Genomic DNA, 17,704 nt, shown 5'->3' on the forward strand with positions numbered 1-17,704 from the left:
CCTCCCTTTCTCAAATGGAATCTGCCTTCTCCTCCAACCCTGGAAAGAGAATCTTTGGGAAGAGTGCTCCCTCCCTGCTTTTCCAGCAGCCTCCTTCATTGCTCTCTGGGCTCTCTGAAGGGATTCTCCCTGGCTGTCTTGCGGGGACATGAAGAGGGGAGATGCGTCCTGCCAAACCCCATCCCATAGTTCCTCTGGAAACAGCTTGGGTTCCTCCAAATTCGCTTTGCCAGAAGCCTCTGCAATTGATCTCTGTGCTCTCTGAAGGGATTTCCCTGGCTGTCTTGGGACGTCTCTTGCTCTGCCTTATTTGGGCTTTCACTCTCTCCTCTCTCTTGGTCTGCAGCCTCTTGACGCTGGGATCGTTCTCTTTTCCCCTTTTCTGTCTTGTGTCTCTATCCCACTTAAACTGACTGCCTTCTCGATCCCATTTCCAACCCTGGGCTTTGGATTGAGAAGAGTCTTACCCACTGAAACCACTGCCTTTCCTCCTTGATCCGTTTTCCAAACACACAACACACACAACACACACACACACCCCACACACCACTACAGGACAGACAGACCAGACAGACCGGATTATATATGGAATTACTCACACACACACATGCATATTATATATAAATGAGTGTATGTGGAGCGTGTGTTGTGTGTGTGTGTATATTAAGGTAATTATTAAAGAACAAGTTTTGAATTTATGAAACAACCCTCATCTGTAGTTCAAACCCACTGTAGAAATAATACAGTTTGAGACCCCTTAACACCTGCCCTGGCTCAGCTACTAAGGAATATGAGCGACTGTTGTGTTTGTGAGCACATTTATCCTCCTTGCCAGAGAGTTGCTGGTGCCATAATAAACTACCATTCCAGATTCCCTGCATTGACGTTCATGGTCAGTTAATTGAGGACCGACGAGCCACCGAAGGGAACGACCATGAAGAGGACCGTCCACCTTTGACGCGCCGGCTTAAGTCGCACTTCATTGGTCTTTGTGCAACAGGCCATTGACATTCACACAACTGTCAATGAAATGGAAATGATGCCAAAAGTTAAATCGCTTCCAAATATTCCGGATTCAACGTTACGTCATTCTGACGTACTATTGATTGACGCTCCAAACTAAGGTATGGAGGCGAGAAGAATCGATTTATTTTAAACACGATTTCATGCCAAGTAGGAACGCTTGCAGGAAAAATTCGATTAAAAACCAGATGGGACCGAAGAAATAAAAGCGATCGGAACGCGGGAATAAGACCCGGGTTAGTTTGAATCGGTTTTATTAAAAACGTATTTAAACGTTTCAAATCTTAAGTGGAGAACATCCAGTATGTTTAGCTCTTTTCCTCCCATTGGGAGTATTGCTGCCTTCTTTTTACTGACTAACTTAAGGACTATCTTACCCAATTTCCAGTAAGCTTTGCTTTTTATTTTGCTACCTAATGCATAATGCACATCTGGTTTCCCTTAAAGGATTGTCTTCTGAACTGGTAGCAATGCCTCCTTTTAAGTGCCAGACTCCGACAGCAGGAGAAAAGTGATGTGTGAGAGAGGGAGGGCAGGGAGACTGAGCACAAATAAGCGTCAAGAAGAAGAAACTGGGATTAAATGGGGCCTGCGGCCAGTTCTGTCAGTGGCTTCTTTATCCGGTTTGTTCTGAGGAAAGAACCCAATACCAAATAATTCAAGAAGCAACCTTGAGGCTACAGGCAGTGGAAGAAATGATCGCCCCAGTTCAACATACATGTGTATAGTGCATGTATGCTCTGAGCATGGACTGTAAAAAAAACCACACCAACATATGTGCTTCTTTGTTGCATGATACTTCTTTTTTGTGGGTTTTTCAGGCTATGAGGATGTATGCTAGAAGAGTTTATTCCTGACATTTCACCAGCATCTGTGGATGGCATCTTCAGAGAATTCCTTGATCACAGAACATGAAAGACATTGCAGACTGGGTCAGCCAGAAAAATGTCCATCCTGGACATAAAATGCTGTTTGAAAAAAACAAAATTCTGAACCATGCCAACAATTATCAGGTCAGAATGCAAGGGAAGCCATTGAAATCCACAAACACCTGGACAATTTCAACAGGAAAGATGAAACCCTTAAAGTAAACAAAGTTTGACTACCAGTCCTGAAAAACACCAAAATCAAGATCTAACAAATACAAATGAAAACCACCCAGGGTGAGGGCAATTCCCAGCACACAATGGATTGTTAAGTAAATAGACACCCTGAGGCTTTGCCATTCAACAACAGAACAATACACAGATTAACATGTAAAACATTTCCTCTCAACTAACAGTATATATTCCATGCCAGCATTCTCTGAAGATGCCAGCCACAGCTGCTGGCAAATGTCAAGAATAAATTCTTCTAGAACACAGCCTCATAGCCTGAAAAACCCATGAAAAACTATGGATGCTGGCCATGAAAGCCTTCAGCTTCACATGCTTCTAAAAGCATAACTTGAGCTGTTTGCTTTTCTCAGAATACTTTGGTTCTACTTTACAAGACTACTGTAGTCCACAACAGACAAAAACCTTCTGCCAATCCATGCAACCATATGTCTATGGCAGGGTGAATAAAGTGTGACTCTCTGGATAATGTGTGCCTGCAACTCCCAGAATTCTTCACCATTGGCTGTAGTGACCAGGGATGATGGGAGTTACAATCCAACATTTCAAGGACTGTACTTTCTTGACTACTGGTTTATAGCAAGGTGATAATGTGTATTCACATGTCAGCCACAGGTTTCAGCCTATACTGGCTTTTAGTTACTGTAGTCAGTTTCATAGGGTATTTAAATGCCTAAGCACCGGTTAGTTCTTGGATGAGAAACTGCCAATGAAAGTTGTAGGTTGTATTTCAGAAGAAGGAACTAACAAAGCCAATTATGAGTATTTCGTGCCTAAAAAACCCACTATGAAATTAATGGGAGTTGCCATAATTTGACAGGCAACCTGAAGACACATAAACACACAGCAATTTTCAGCCTTTTTGGATCTTGGATTCAGCTTCTCTCTGCAGAGAAATGGCTACACCTACAAACATTGAGAGCTATCTTGGAGTACAACTCTGGAGACTAGGGTTTGAATCCCTGCTCAGCCACTGAAATCTACTGAGTGACCTTGGGTGAGTCACTCTTGGCCCCAGAGGGACACCCCCCCCCCTCTGAATAAATCTTGCCAAGAGAACCCTGTGATATGTTCACTTCAGGGTTGCCAAGATGGAAATGAGTTAAAGGCACACAATAACCATCTTTTTTACTCACCTTCAGTATGAAACCATCTCCGTGCATCATTCACACAAGCTTATGAGACCCTATGTTCGATTAGAAACATAGTCTACATATGGAAATTTCTTCCACAGGCTTGTTTTCTGCTGCTCCAGAGAACAGGACTTGGAACAATGGATGCAAGCTACAGGAAAAGAAATTCCACCTCAACATTAGGAGGAACTTCCTGACAGTAAGGGCTGTTTGACAGTGGAATTCACTCCCTCAGAGTGTAGTGGAGTCTCCTTCTTTGGAGGTCTTTAAATAGCAGCTGGATAGCCAACTGTCAGGGGTGCTTTGATTGTAAGTTCCTGCATGGCAGGGGGTTGGACTGGATGGCCCTCGGGATCTCTTCCAACTCTAAGATTCTATAAATGTATTGAATTTGCAGGAACTGAAGTAAATTGAGAAGAAAGGGGGAAATGGGAGGAGGAGAGAGAAATGGGAACATTTTAAAAGCATCTGAAAAAGATGACAGATTGGGACCATGGTAATATGGTACACACAGACAGACATCCAATAACTCTAATACATCATGGGGATTATTCAAAATCCTGCTCAGAAAGGATGAGTTACTTGCCAGAGACCATCATCCAGAGAAATTTACATCTGAAAACATTTTTCAGTCCACTTACACTGAAACATTGGGACTTGGGGGGGGTCTATGTTTGTGCACCTGCACTCACCCCCCCCCCCCCCCCCCCCCCCCCCCCAAATTCAGCCATGAAACTCCTAGGGTGGTCTTCTTCAGTGTTTCTCTCTCAGCCCAGCCTGTCTCACAGAACTGGTATGGGATTAAAGCAGGAACAAAGAGAGCCAAGTATGATGTCCTGAACTTCTGAGGAAAGTTGGGATATCATTGTAACCAGTAAACAATGAGACCCTCCAGCCTGGACCTTCAAAAATAGAAGCTAATATTCTTCTGGTGCTGTTACAGCTAAGTCATGTGCATCTTACAGAAGCGTTTGACACTTCCATACTGCTGGTGCTAAACTGTTGCTAATAGCAAAATGGAAAGATAGATAGAGCAAGAGACAGAATGGCAATTGATGGGGAGTGGAGACCTTCCTCTCTGCCAAAAAAGTAATCTTTTAGATATGTTCAGATATACAGCAACAGCTCCACCTGGGGTTCACTTGAAGAATTAGTTGTTTATTACCAACACATTTCAGTACAAATGTGCTGAAATGACACAATATATATTTTAGGAATATGTTTGGTTCAGGGACTGAAAGCTGTTGGTCAGGATGGTTGTAATTCCAACAAACATGATTCCTTTTACTCTCACACCGGGTTTATGTATAAATACAACTCAAGTCAGCACTGCTGGGCCCTAAAACAATACACAACAGTTACAGAGAGTTCTGTTCACTGTGGTCATGTTTTATTAGATTACTTACATCATAGTGGTTATCCAAAGAGAGAATACCTTTTAGGAAAATAAAATCCAAAAACTCTTATTTAACCCACTATGGAAACACACCAGAACTCTATCCCAACAGGGGAAAAAGTACATTGATTTTACAGGATTGGAAAAAGGTTACTTGAAAGAAAGTGACACTTTCTTGCATTAAAAAGATTGGAGAAGCTTCCTTTAAACACTGTGTGAGGTAAGTATATTGCACTTCACTGATATCACAGCACCTCTTGGTATCAGTCAAAAGCAGACTGGCAAAAGAGAAAGATACTGCAACTGTGAATTTGTGTAACGTTCAAACCATCAACTACAGTTTGATATCTTAGAGGTGGAACAACATGTGGATTTGTGTGTCTGCACACACATGTGTATAAATTTAAATATATAATTTTCAGTAATTTGCAACAGGAAGCTAGCACAGAAATCAGCCCCTGCTTTTTAAAATTTCCAAGAACATTCTGTAGGCTTTGTTCAGTTTCTCTCTCACATACAAACACACACACACACACACTTGATTCTCACACACAATAAGCCAAGGTTTGAATCTTAACCACTAGGGCTCAAGTAATATGGTGCTGCATACTGCTTGATTCCTCCTGCCTGGCTCTTTCAGCAAGAAGGGACAATCTAAGGTGGGGTACAGACCGCCCAAAAAGGGTGGTCTGCCAGTGCTTTGTTTTGCTGCGTGAGGGAGCTGCAGCGGACAAACCGCGTGGCTCCCTCGTGCAGCAAAAACAATCCGCAAAAAGTGGGTTCTTTTTCCGGAGCACTTGTGATGCCAGAGTGCACCAATGGCGCTGTGCGCTGAGTGAGCCAATGGTGCTGTGATATCAGTGCGCCCATGTAAGCAACGTCGCGAGGCAACCCTAGCACGTATTCATTACATGCTAAAGGCCCGTCTGTCCAGGGCCCATATTAACCATGCACTTTCTGTCCCAGGTTTATGTGTTACGACCTTCAAACTAGGAATTCTGGCTTATCTCTCCCCAGACAAGCCAGAGTGAAAAAACAAATGGTTAGACAAATCAGAGTTCCTTCTTCATATGTCCCAATAAACCATGGAAGGAAGGTCTGCCAGTCTTTGAACTTTTTCCATTTGCAAAAGGAGCCCGGTGGGAATGAGTACACACAAGCACACTGGCTCATTCATACTGAAGAACCATGGCTGATTGTGATGTATAAATGTGTCCCTGACAAAGATTTTAAAAAATACAATGAAGAATTAAAGTGCTTTTCAGTGTACATTTTCTAGACTCTAAACTCAGAATCTGAAGTCCCTTAAACAGATATTTTGGTCATACACTAATTCTGGTGCCAGCACATTAATGGATTCTTGCTCTTACTCTATTCGCAGAACTTCAAACTGCCAGCAGCCTTCAGTTCCACTTGGTCCCCTGCAAATACACTGTAAAGAGATAACCATGTCCTCAGCAACATTGCTTCATAGGATACACCAGAACCAAAAGCATTATTGCATACATAAAAGGCAATGTACCCTGTTGGAAGGTTTAGACTTGTAGATATAAAAGGGAAAGTTGGACCAGATGGCCACCATAATATGGTGGTACTTTTTAAAGATGACAAATTGTGTAGACTTTGTTTGCTTTTATTACCTGAATAAGTACCAAATTAAACATTTATCCCAATGACTAGCTGTCCAGATGTTCAAAAGTAAGACTCTGATAAGTTACCTAGCGGGGATAAAACCTTCCAAATATTGTTAATAAATCAAAACAAGCTGGGGAGAATCATACATCTTGGTTAAAAAGGAATTTGCAAAAATGTAAGGACAGTGAGGTGCTGAACATTTTCACCATTCAAACATGTAAATATCCTGCTATACTGTATGTGTCACCTCTTATATACACCCTTCTGACTTGCTGCAGACTCAGAGAAAAGCAGAGATAGAGATGATGACTCAAATCATGCAGAACAGAGAATAACTTATGTTAAAAGCATGCCTTCTAATCACAGCGCATCCAGTGAGTTAAGATTGGGACTAAAAAGAACAATTCAACACTGGTATTTACTGTTCTATGGAAGTCACATCTGTGGAGCTGAGACAGCAAGGTACCTTTACCTTGCTAGAAATTTTAAAGGCAACACCTGTGTTTATATTGCTATTTTTATATTGAAGATCGGCCACTTCATTCTAGTTATGACCTGACCATAGGCCCCCCCTAGAAAAAATGGGAGTTGGAAAGAGAACTCTCTATTCAATGGTGTTGTGGGGTGGGGGGGCAACCAGACAAACTGACTTAAATAGAAAAGAAAGGCAACCGGCATCAACTATTGTGAAGTAGACAGGCTGGTCATTATGCCCCTTTTTAGATGGTAATACCAGCCTAAGAGAAGACAGAAAGCAATCAATGGGAAGACTTTGCTTAGCTGCATTCCCCACCCTTTCAGATCTGAACTGTGTGACATTTTACCGGGCTTACTGATTTAAAAGTGTGGTTCATGTAAAACTCCTCCTTGCCCCCCATTGAACAGCAATGCCTACAGCTGAAGACATGTTTCATAGTAATGAAAACCCACTCTTCCACACTAGACTACAAATCTCTGACTACCTTATTTGTTAGCCCTGGGTTTGGTACGACATTGATTTGGAACATTTCACTTTTTCTTTCAGGCTCTATCCCACACTTCAGAAAAGAGCACAAATATCTCAGGAGGAGCGCCCAGGTCATTCCAGAACATGGTGAAAAGAGATGTTTCCTCAAAAGAGAAGACTAGGAGGAGAAGGTGTCTCTTTACTTCCTCAACAGAAATGGGGGCCACAATAAAACAGGTAATTGTAATTGTCTTTTGTAGTACTGTCCACAGCTAAATCTCTTGTGCTTGGATGAGGCCAAAGTCCACCCACTTAGACAATAATCATGCTGTTTAATGAAGCCAACTGACTCACTATATGGAAGAGTTAGTGAGGAAAATGAAACAGGCAAGTTTAACAACATTATTGAAAAGGCACTGAACATCTCTTGGTTCTCTAACATTGATCTTTTCTGCAGGAGTTAAAAAAGTAACATGTCCAATAGCTGGGCAATGGGTTCAACAGAGCTGATCCTCAGGTCTCCTACCTGAAGTACATTCACAGTTCCCCTAGCACAAGTGGTCAGCCCCTGCCAGAACCAACTAAATGGAAATCTGTCTTTTCTCTAGTGGAGTAGATCTTAGGCCACACTGATTGTTTTTCACAAATAGCTGAGCAGAGACTGCTGACTGGAGCTGGCACTGAAGGAAAGGAGCCATGGAAGTTCTTTTGTTCCCGCCCCCACCACACCAGCAGATGAAGGCAGATATATAGACAACATGCCCCTAATCCAAGGTTATGAAGCCTCTGCGAGGTAAATGGGACAATTTGGCAGGCTTGGTTTGTGATGGCTGGAGACGACTATCAGCCTCCTCGTTGAGTTTGAAAAACAACTCTTGCTCTCGTCTTCTGATCAGCTGCGTCTTCTAGTGCCTGAAACACGGAGAGAGAGCTCAGTTAAAAAATATGCTCGGTTCAATTAAAGGATGTAAAACTTGGCTCTCTCGTCACCTGGATCCCGCCCAGTTTACAAGCAGGAGAGGCTGTTAAAGGGAAAATGAAATTGGAAGGTGGAGAAAAAAGGAAAAAAATTAAGTTGAAATATGCAATTCAAGTTTAATTTGAAAAATTCAAATATAAGTCACCCCTAACACATTATTTTGCAACTCATTAAAATACAACTTGTGGTACTATATTTTGGTAAACTGACTGAAAATTCAGGAGTTCAAGTTACATGGAATTTGATCTTATTTCAGAAGACGTTTTATTTCACTGTTAATTGTCACCTTTTTTCGTGGTCTTAGCTTATCCCTCCAGTCCTTCAGGTTCAGATTGTGGTTTTCATCCAAGGCCTTTAGCTTCTGGGTCTCATGTTCCACCAAGAGATGACATTTTTCATTCTAGATATATCACAGGATAGGAAGGAAGGAGAGACAGAGTTGCATGAGAAAATATAAAAAAGGCAAATAAGGTTGGCGTAAAACCTATCATTCCTGCTAGCATAACTGTAGTAATCTCGATGTGAGTTCCTAGGTCTAGAAAAGAGCTAGAGGGAGATGTCTTTTAAACACAAGGAAATATCTTCTCATTCAGTATATATCTTATGCTGTGTGTGTCTGCTTAACTCATTTAGTGACTGTACTAGTCAGATGCATAAAAGTTCAAATCTCTGGGCTATTGGGTGGCTTTGGAAAAGTCTCTCTATCTCAGAATAAAATACAAGGCTTTTACAGTGATTAAATGGGATAGGCCTTGAAGGAAGGATGACATACATGTATCAGCATACTGACAATCCCCCCACCTCAGTTATTCTCCAGTTCTGCTCTAGACTTTACTGTCAGACATATGGTCCAGTTTTTCTGAATGGATGAAAAACGTCTGCATAGGCAAGTCTAGAGGTATGTTACACTCTGATCTCAAAGGAACACATGCATCTAAAAAGCTGATTGGTAGTATTAAGTTACCTGTAACTGCTGGAGTTCATTCATGTTGCTCTCACACTGGGCAGTCATATCCTTCATCTGCATCTCATGTTTCTGCTGCTGTTGCAGCCTTTCAGCTTTCTGTCTCTTTTCCTCCTGCTGTGCAAACTGCAATAGAAGGGAGCATCTGAAGTGAGACTATGTTCTCAAGTTTTGTTTTGTTTTTAATTTTAAAAAATGGTTTCATACAATGTTTATATACAAGTGTCTAGAATACTGCAGAGATTTTCCTCTCCAGATCCACCAGTGTAATTTCAGAAATAATTTTTTTCTCAGTAGAAATTGCCCCCAGTCAGTCTTTGCACTAGCAGCAGGGCCTTCAAATTCATATTTGATATCTTTCTGTATGAACATTATTGACCTTTCAATATAATTTGATTTCATGATACTTTGTATTAGCTGTATTACAGGTGCCTTCTGACCATTTTAAAAACATAAAAGGCATTGCAAGTAGGTTGCTTGGGTTTCCCAGTAAAATCTCCTGGTGATATTAACTCGCATTTTATTTAACACTGGAGCATAAATGTCAGTGTTATGAGATGAAGCCAGATAAATGTTTACAATATTCTCTGTCTGTGCCAGCAGTTGAGTATAGGACTCTCCAAGTGGAATTTATAAACCTACCTTGCATTATTCCTCACAGGAACCCTAGTCAATGCAATGAAAGCTGTACAATCAAATCCTTTTCACAAGGGTGCTAGCTCTCCAATCCCAGAATGATTCACCTGTTTTATCTTTTCTCTCTGTTCTGATGCACTTCCACTGGAGTTAATATGGAGACTCTTCTTAAACATGGCCATGCGTGTCTTCCCTTCACTCCTCTGGATTTTGGGGAGACGGGCTTTCTCTTGCTGCTGCCGAATTTTCAGCTGCTCTATCATTCGCTGGTTATATCGTTGCATTTGTTCACGCTCCTGGTATCACAACAATCACCCAGGACAGGGGTGAGACAAGTTAGTGCTCATATATGACTCTATTTGTCCAAAAGACTTGGTGGTGGGGAGAGATTTGGAACAACAGAAAAGATAGAGGAAGCTAGTGTAGGCTTGCCTGAAGGAAACAAAGCCAACTCAACTAGTTCTTATAAGGGTTCCTCACAGCTTACTCCAGGAAAAGTATTATACTCACAGAAAGAATGAGTATTAAGAGCCAGTTCAGGTATATTGGACACCATGGAAAGCTGCCAAATAACATTATTGTATAGTGGCAGCTCCACATGTAAGTCATCTGATGTTTAAAGTACTTACTGACAGAGTAGTAGACCCAAGAACATAGTGAATTTCTTCACCAGTGTCAGTGACCATTATGTATGCCACACAAATACCTTGGGAGTTTTGCACATCGTAAGCAACCTAAAAATATTATAGCTTACTTTCCACAAAAATCATGCAACTACACTAAAAGTGTACATTTTATTGTCTCCACTATGCAGGTCACAACACTTAAGTCATCTCTAAAGAAAACAGTAGTTATGATATAAAATGCAACAAAAGGCAAATGATCTCTATAAAGGCACTATGATAGCAGCAGAATACTTGGGCCTCACACTGTTACATCCTTCTGTGAAATTTCAGGTCAAAGTTCTTTTTGCTCCAGAGACCCTCCTTTAGCAAACATGCTCACTATTACCTTCCAAGAGGTGTGAGTCACTGAACAAAGAGTCTTATACTCAAGACAGATTTCCTGCAACAGCAGCACCTTGGTTGTTTTCTGGAAGGTGATCAATGTCTCATTGCCTTGAAATACATAACTGTTCCTATTATTAATTTAAGATATATTATTCTCACAAGACAGAGAAGGCATGCAAGTCCACAACTGCCTCAGCCTCACAGGTATAGATGAGAAACTGCACAATTTTTTTTTCTTGTATGAAGGTAAGGTACTTTCTGTCAGCCTTGAGATTTTGCATTTACACAAATGATTCTTGTACAAATTGTGCAAACTGCTTAGATAAACCATGGCAGCTGCTAGTTTGTTGCATGGACATTTAAAGACTAGAAGCATCAGATAAAGTGTTTGCATCTTCTTGATCAACCATCCAGTCTTTTTCTGCTCATTCTCAGTATGTGTGCTTGGTTTCATAAAGGGAAAATATGCTAGTTCTGACAGTGACATTTTACACAAATTGCCAAAACTTTCAGAAAGAGAGAGGGGAAAAACCTTTTCTTATCTTGTTATTGTGCTGGAGGCAACAAGCCTCAGAAGGGTTAATGAGCTCTTAACAGGTGTCTTGACATGTTGAGACAACCTGTCTTATTCAGTTATTTAGTGAGGTTTCTTCAAATCACTAGTGTAGAGAAGGGGGCTAAAGTACTAGAATATATTGACAAACTTTTTGTAATATCCAAGACACAGATCTGAAAGAGACTTCAGATCTGTGTCTTGGATATTACAAAAGTTTGCTTTAAAAGTCAGCCATCATTCAAACTTTCCTTAACCTTATGGCATATCTGGTAGAAATCCACTCTTTTGTCTTTTAGCAAATACTATTTTGCTTCTAATCATTTGTTTAAAATACTGGGATTTTTTCCTGGCTCTTGGGACATTAGCAAATGTTGTTTTGTGTTACGTCATTAAAAAAAGAACAGAATACAGTCGGCCCTTCCTATACACAGATTTTTTATACACGGATACAAGCACACATGGTTTAAAAATGTTCCAAAATAGAATAAATTTCAAATATCAAACCTTGATTTTCCATTTTTTATAAGACACCATTTTGCTATTTCATTATGTTTAATGGGACTTGAGCATCCATGGATTTTGTTATACACGGGGGATCTTGGAACCAACCCCCAGCATATAGCAAGGGTCCACTATAGTTCCCTTTCTAAAACTAACTTCTGGTTCTATTCTTTCTGCCCTCACATTAACTCTGTAGAGAAGAACTTCAGAGTTGATAGTGGGTTGGCAAAACAGGTATACCAATATCTCCATATATCTTATTGATATCTGTTGACTTGACTCCTAGCTTCAGCATAGAGCATTAATCTGTTCTCCCATAACTGTCAGTAATATTGCTGCCTTGACATGTTCTACCTAACCACATACTAAAAACTTCAGTTCTACAGAACTGAACTACTCCTCCACTTGGCCTTCCATTACAGCTTCACATCTAACCCGTACAAGCACTACACCGAATTAACCTATGTTCACACAAGGCACAAGCAGGCAGATGTGTGCTGAGATCATTTCCTTTACAGCCACTCTACACACAACTCCTTCATGGGAAGAATTAAAGTAAAAACAAAGCAAAAGAAAAGAACTTGAGGTCTCCTACCTTCTCATGTTTTCGCAGCAGTTCATGTCTCTGGAGAAAATACTGATCTTTTAGCTGCTGTTTAAGAAGCTGGTGTTTCTCCTGCAGGTGGTGCTCTTCTAGCTCCCAGATGGTGGCTTCCCGGTCTGAGAAAGGCAAGGCAGAAAGAAACTAAAGGTGAGAAGCGAATATTTCTAACAAAAAAAGAGAGTCAATCTCAATATTCAAGAAACAAACACATAGATTAAATAAAATCTGTTCAAAGGTTCAGTTTCCAATTCAATTATCTTCTTTTTATATCCTGAGGATATAGACAGGGCCCTTGGAGAGGTTAAACCCACCACTTGTGTACTAAACAGGCCAGAGGAGACTGGCTGAGTGGGTGAAGGGGAGTGATTAATACCTCTACAACAAGGCAGGGACAGGTCTCAACATGCCTGAATGAGGCTGTGCTAAGACCTCTTGTGAAAAAACTCCCTGGATCCTACTATACTAGATTACTTTAGGATAACTAGTTAACACTATGAAAAAAGTTGACAATTAGCACTGTAATAAAACATCTAAAATAAGACCACATTTCAGAATGTAACCTCTATTTCTGGGCAAGGCACTGTGAGTAAAGCATGTGGTGGCTTCTCAACTCCAGAGGTTCCTGGAAGAAGCAGATTATCTAGATCCATTTCAGTCTTGGTTTCAGACCTAGCTATAGTACAGAGACAGCTTTAATCACCTTGATGGATTATCTATGCAGGGAACTGGACAGGGGGACTTGTGTCCCTGTTGGTTCCATTGGACTTCTCAGCATTTTTTTCTACCATCAACAATGATATCTCTGGGATGGGGCTTGGAGGTTCTCTTCTAAAGTGACTCACTCTCAGAGGGTGCTGGGGAATTCCTGCTCATTTCCTTGGCCACTGGCCTTTGGGATCCCTGGGGGATCTCTCTTGTCCACTATGCTATTTAACACCTACATGGAACCACGGGAAAAGGTTGACCAAAGTTTTGGGGTCAGGTGTAACCAGTATGCTGATGATACCCAGCTCTATTGCTCTCTCCCCTCCCCCCCCCCCATTCTAAGGACGTTGTTCCTGTACTAATCCAGTGCATAGTAGCTGAAATTGAATGGATGTGGCTTTAAAAAACTTAATAATAATAATAATAATAATAATAATAATAATAATAATAATATGTATTCCGCTTTTTCACAAAGGAATCAAAGCGGATTCCAACAGTATAAATAATATACCAAACAATAAAAATTTACAATTAAACTTAATCAGGCAAGACAGAGGTGCTCCAGGTCAGCTGATAGACAGATTAATAAGATTCACCGTGTTAGAAGGGGTTACACACCCTCCCCAAATGCTGGTTTGCAATTTGGAAGTACTCCTCGATTAAACTCTCAAAACCCAGATTTCAGCAGCGACCAGGAGTGCATTTGCACAGTTAAAACTTGTGTGCCAACTGCAACCATTCCTGGAGAAGTTGGATCTGCCTATGGTGGCACATGCCTTGGCTACATCCCGTTTGGATTAATGTAATGTGCTGTGTGGGGTTGAATTCAGAAAGTGCTCTGAAACTTCAATTGGCCCAAAGAGCTCAAGCTCCAGCCACATTGTTAATTGGGTCTGGCTACAGGGAGGACATAAGTCCCTTGTTACAAAAGCACCACTGGTTGTCAGGTCATTTTCGGGTACAATTCAAAATGCTGATTTTGACCTATAAAGTCCTATACAGATTGGGTCCAGGTTATTTGGAGGACTCCTTCTCCCTTTGTGAGTCCCTTAGAGCTCTATGATCATCTAGAGAGGCCCTTCTCTCTGTCCCACCACCTTCCTAGCAAGGAAGAGGGCCTTCTCAGTGGCTGCTCCCAGACATTGGAACTTCCTTCCCAATGAGGCCAGGATGGCCCCATACTTTCTCTCCTTCTGTCATGAAGTCAAAACATTTTTTTGATGCCAAGCTTTAAAAAACTGATGTTTTTTTAATGCTGTGTGGTGCTGTTCCTAAAGTTTCCATGTGGTCTTTTAATGAATTTGAATGTTTTTAACGTTTAATGTTTTAACTTTATAAATGATTTAATCACTTTCGGAAACTTCTGGAATCACTGGGCAGACTTTAGTTTGCAACTTTTTGGCGGTAGCTCTGCCCACCCCTATAAAACCCCTGGCTTTCCTCAGTTCCTTTCTTCTGCCGCGCTAGCAGCTCGAGGGAGCTTCACTAATGAATCGTTTCTTCTTATACAACTTTGACTAACGGCTTTCTTGACCATAACAGCTTGTTCCTGACCATTCATTTGGATTTTCGCTTGGATACTGTTTGCTGTTCGACCGACCATAGGACTGTATCACCATTCTCTGAGTTTGCAACTTTGAGGCGAAAATCCCAACTTCTGACCACCACGAGTCCTGTGTGTTGTGCCTGGGGGAAGCCCACAATCCTAAGACTTGTCCTTTGTGAAAGTCAATGACCTCCCAGGCCCTAAAGAACCAGGACTTAAAGCTAAAGGTGGCTCTTTGGAAGCAGGCCCTGAGACTCGCCTTTGTCCCTGCCCTGTAGGGCTCTCCAGTGGCTCACTCTTCATCCTCTGGTAAGGAGAGAACAAGGTCGAAGGTGGGTGAGAAGACCAAGGAGAAGTCCTCTAAGGACTCCCAAACTTCCCGGCCAGTAAAAGACCATGATGCCAAGATTTCTAAGCAGAAGCATATTGTGGAAAAGTCCTCTCATTCTAAAAAGAACAAGTTCTCCAATTGCTTGGCTCTGAAATGGGCCCGTTCTGCCTCGCCCACTCCGAGATTGGTTTTGACCCGGGCCCGATCTGCTGCCTTGGGTTCTGACCCAGAGACTTCGACTGCTCCCATCACTGAGATTCTAATCCTGGTTGACACGGCTAGGGTCGTCCGTCTTAACTCCAATTCTGATTCTAAGGGAGAGGTTTGAAGAATGCATCCTTCCACATTGTTGTCTGGTTGAGTGGTGGATGTTAGCCCACAGACTTGTGGTTTTCCACCCCAACGCGATTTGGCCCACCTCGGAACCAAGCCCGACAAGGCTGCCAACATTGACATGGAGTCCTCCTACCATGACAACCTTCTCCTTCAGTACCTGGATCTCGTGTTTGACCACGACTCTGAGAGGTATCTTTTGCCGGTGGATCCTGATGATCTTTTGAAGGAAGCTTCCATCTGCTCCTTCAAAGATAGTGACTGAGCCTCAGGTCATCCAGGCCTCCACTCCGGAACTGCCACTGGTACCATCTCATTGTGAGTCACTATATGACAGGCCCTTTATTGTAAACACCTTTATTGTTTATTGCTGTTCCTCTGGAGGACTCACCTGGTTTGGGTCGATCTTGTAGGGAGTTGTGCTCCCAGAGGTCTCCATCTCCAGAACACGTCATGGAACTGGACCCTGCTTTTCCCACCGATGACATTAGGTCATTCACTGACTGTACCATCTGGATGGTGAATGTGCTGGTGATCGATGATGATGCATTGGACCTGATCGGGTGCAGGATCCAAGCTATGGTAACAACATTTCTTTCTATCAGCTATCTTCCATCGCTGGAGAGGATCGTGAAGCACTCCTGGTCTACACCAGCCACAATCACCTCCATCTCGAGGAAGATTGAGAGCCTGGATAGAATTGCCTCTTTGGGACCGAGCTGGCTCTGCAAGCACCCCAAGCCAAACTCGGCCATTGTTGAAGGCTCACAAGTCTCCTTCTCCCAAATCTCCTTCCTCTCCCTCTAACATGGAGAGCAAGAAGATTGCCGAGTTGACAAAGAATCTTACACCTTGGCAGTCCTCGACCTCAAGGTGGTCAACTATACAGTCTGATTGGGAGCTTACGTTCAGCACATCATGGCGTGCATGGAGCCACTCCTAAATAAGATGCCAGACGATAAGAAACAGTTGGCCATGGCTCTCCGTGATGAGGCTCACGCCATAGGTGGCCAATAAATCGTCTCTGCTCACCATTCCACTGATTGTGCCTTGGAACACTAGTATCAGCAGGACCAGCTGAGGCAGCACCGACAATCCCAATCCTCCTCCTCTTCTGGCCGTCATCAACCATCACAGCTATGACATGGCCAGGGCTGTAAGAAGAAGGATGCCCAACAAGGCAAGAGGAGGCTGTGGGATGGGATGGCACACTTTGTCTCTGCTCCCTTTGTGGATAGACTGAGGCCCTACATTAACACTTGGGCCTTAATCACTTGTGACCCTTGGATTCTAGACATTGTCTGCAGGGGTTATGCCCTCGAGTTTGAAGAGTTCCCAACCACTGGAGCTTTCCTTTCCACCATACCCTCAGACACTTTACTCGACAAAGTGCACATTCTTTTACAGAAGGGTGCTTTTGAGCCTGTAGATCTCTCTCAGGTGCACTACTGTTTCTTCTCCCATTATTTTACTGTCCATAAAAGGGATTCTGGGCTAAGGCCCATTCTGGACTCATGGCAGCTGAACACCTTTACTGTTTATTGCTGTTTTTTGCACGGTAACCCTTGCCTCTACTTTGTCACTTTTGTAGAAAGACCACTGGTTCATGACCCTCGATCTCAAGGATGCCTACTTCTACATTGGGATCCAACAAGATCACAGGAGGTTCCTCATCTTCTTCATCAGGTCCGAGGTCTTCCAGTACAGGGTAGTACTGTTCGGGCCCTCCACTAGGGTTTTCACAAAGTGCACAGCTCCAATTGTGGCCTACCTCCACCAACGCGGGATTGCAGTCTTCCCATACTTGGACGATTGGCTATTCACCACTCCATCCTGAAAGAGGCTCGTTCAGGGCATGCAGTTCGCTTAGTCTCTCTTGGAGTCTTTCAGTCTTATGATCAATGTGGAAATGTCCAACCTGACCCCATCCGAACAGGTCAGGTTCATGGGGACAATCCTCAACTCTGAGATGACTATGGCCTAGCTACCTCAAGACAGGTTTCAAGCAATCCTCCAGGCCTTCCACAAGTGCCTCTTCTTGCACAGATGCATCGAGGCACAGACTGTTCAAATTGCCCTCGGCCACATGACTTCAACAACCTATCTTACTCCATGGGAAAGGCTTCATCTCAGATCGTTCCAGTCCTGGTATCTCTTTGTCTTTGATCCCATGTGCGACCCTCCATCCAAGTGATTCACAGTTCCAAGAACCGTGGCCAGATCATTGCACTGGTGGCTCGACCCAACAACATCTGCGTCAAAAGGCCTTCTTGCCTCCGCAACCACAAATG

The 17,704-nt window shown here is 42.5% G+C and overlaps 1 protein-coding gene across 1 annotated transcript in view; it reads right to left on the reverse strand.

The window, feature by feature from the left end:
* Nucleotides 1-4,293: 4,293 nt before the first annotated feature.
* Nucleotides 4,294-17,704, reverse strand: part of STK10 (serine/threonine kinase 10) — a 102,698-nt gene continuing 89,287 nt past the window's right edge. Inside the window, 6 exon segments of the mRNA XM_042451286.1 lie at nt 4,294-8,133; nt 8,135-8,160; nt 8,514-8,627; nt 9,192-9,317; nt 9,935-10,123; nt 12,490-12,614. Coding sequence (XP_042307220.1) covers nt 8,013-8,133; nt 8,135-8,160; nt 8,514-8,627; nt 9,192-9,317; nt 9,935-10,123; nt 12,490-12,614 — 701 coding nt within the window. The 3' untranslated portion in view covers nt 4,294-8,012.

This window comes from Sceloporus undulatus, chromosome 2 (genome assembly GCF_019175285.1).
Source record: "Sceloporus undulatus isolate JIND9_A2432 ecotype Alabama chromosome 2, SceUnd_v1.1, whole genome shotgun sequence".
Classification (NCBI taxonomy): Eukaryota; Metazoa; Chordata; class Lepidosauria; order Squamata; family Phrynosomatidae; genus Sceloporus; species Sceloporus undulatus.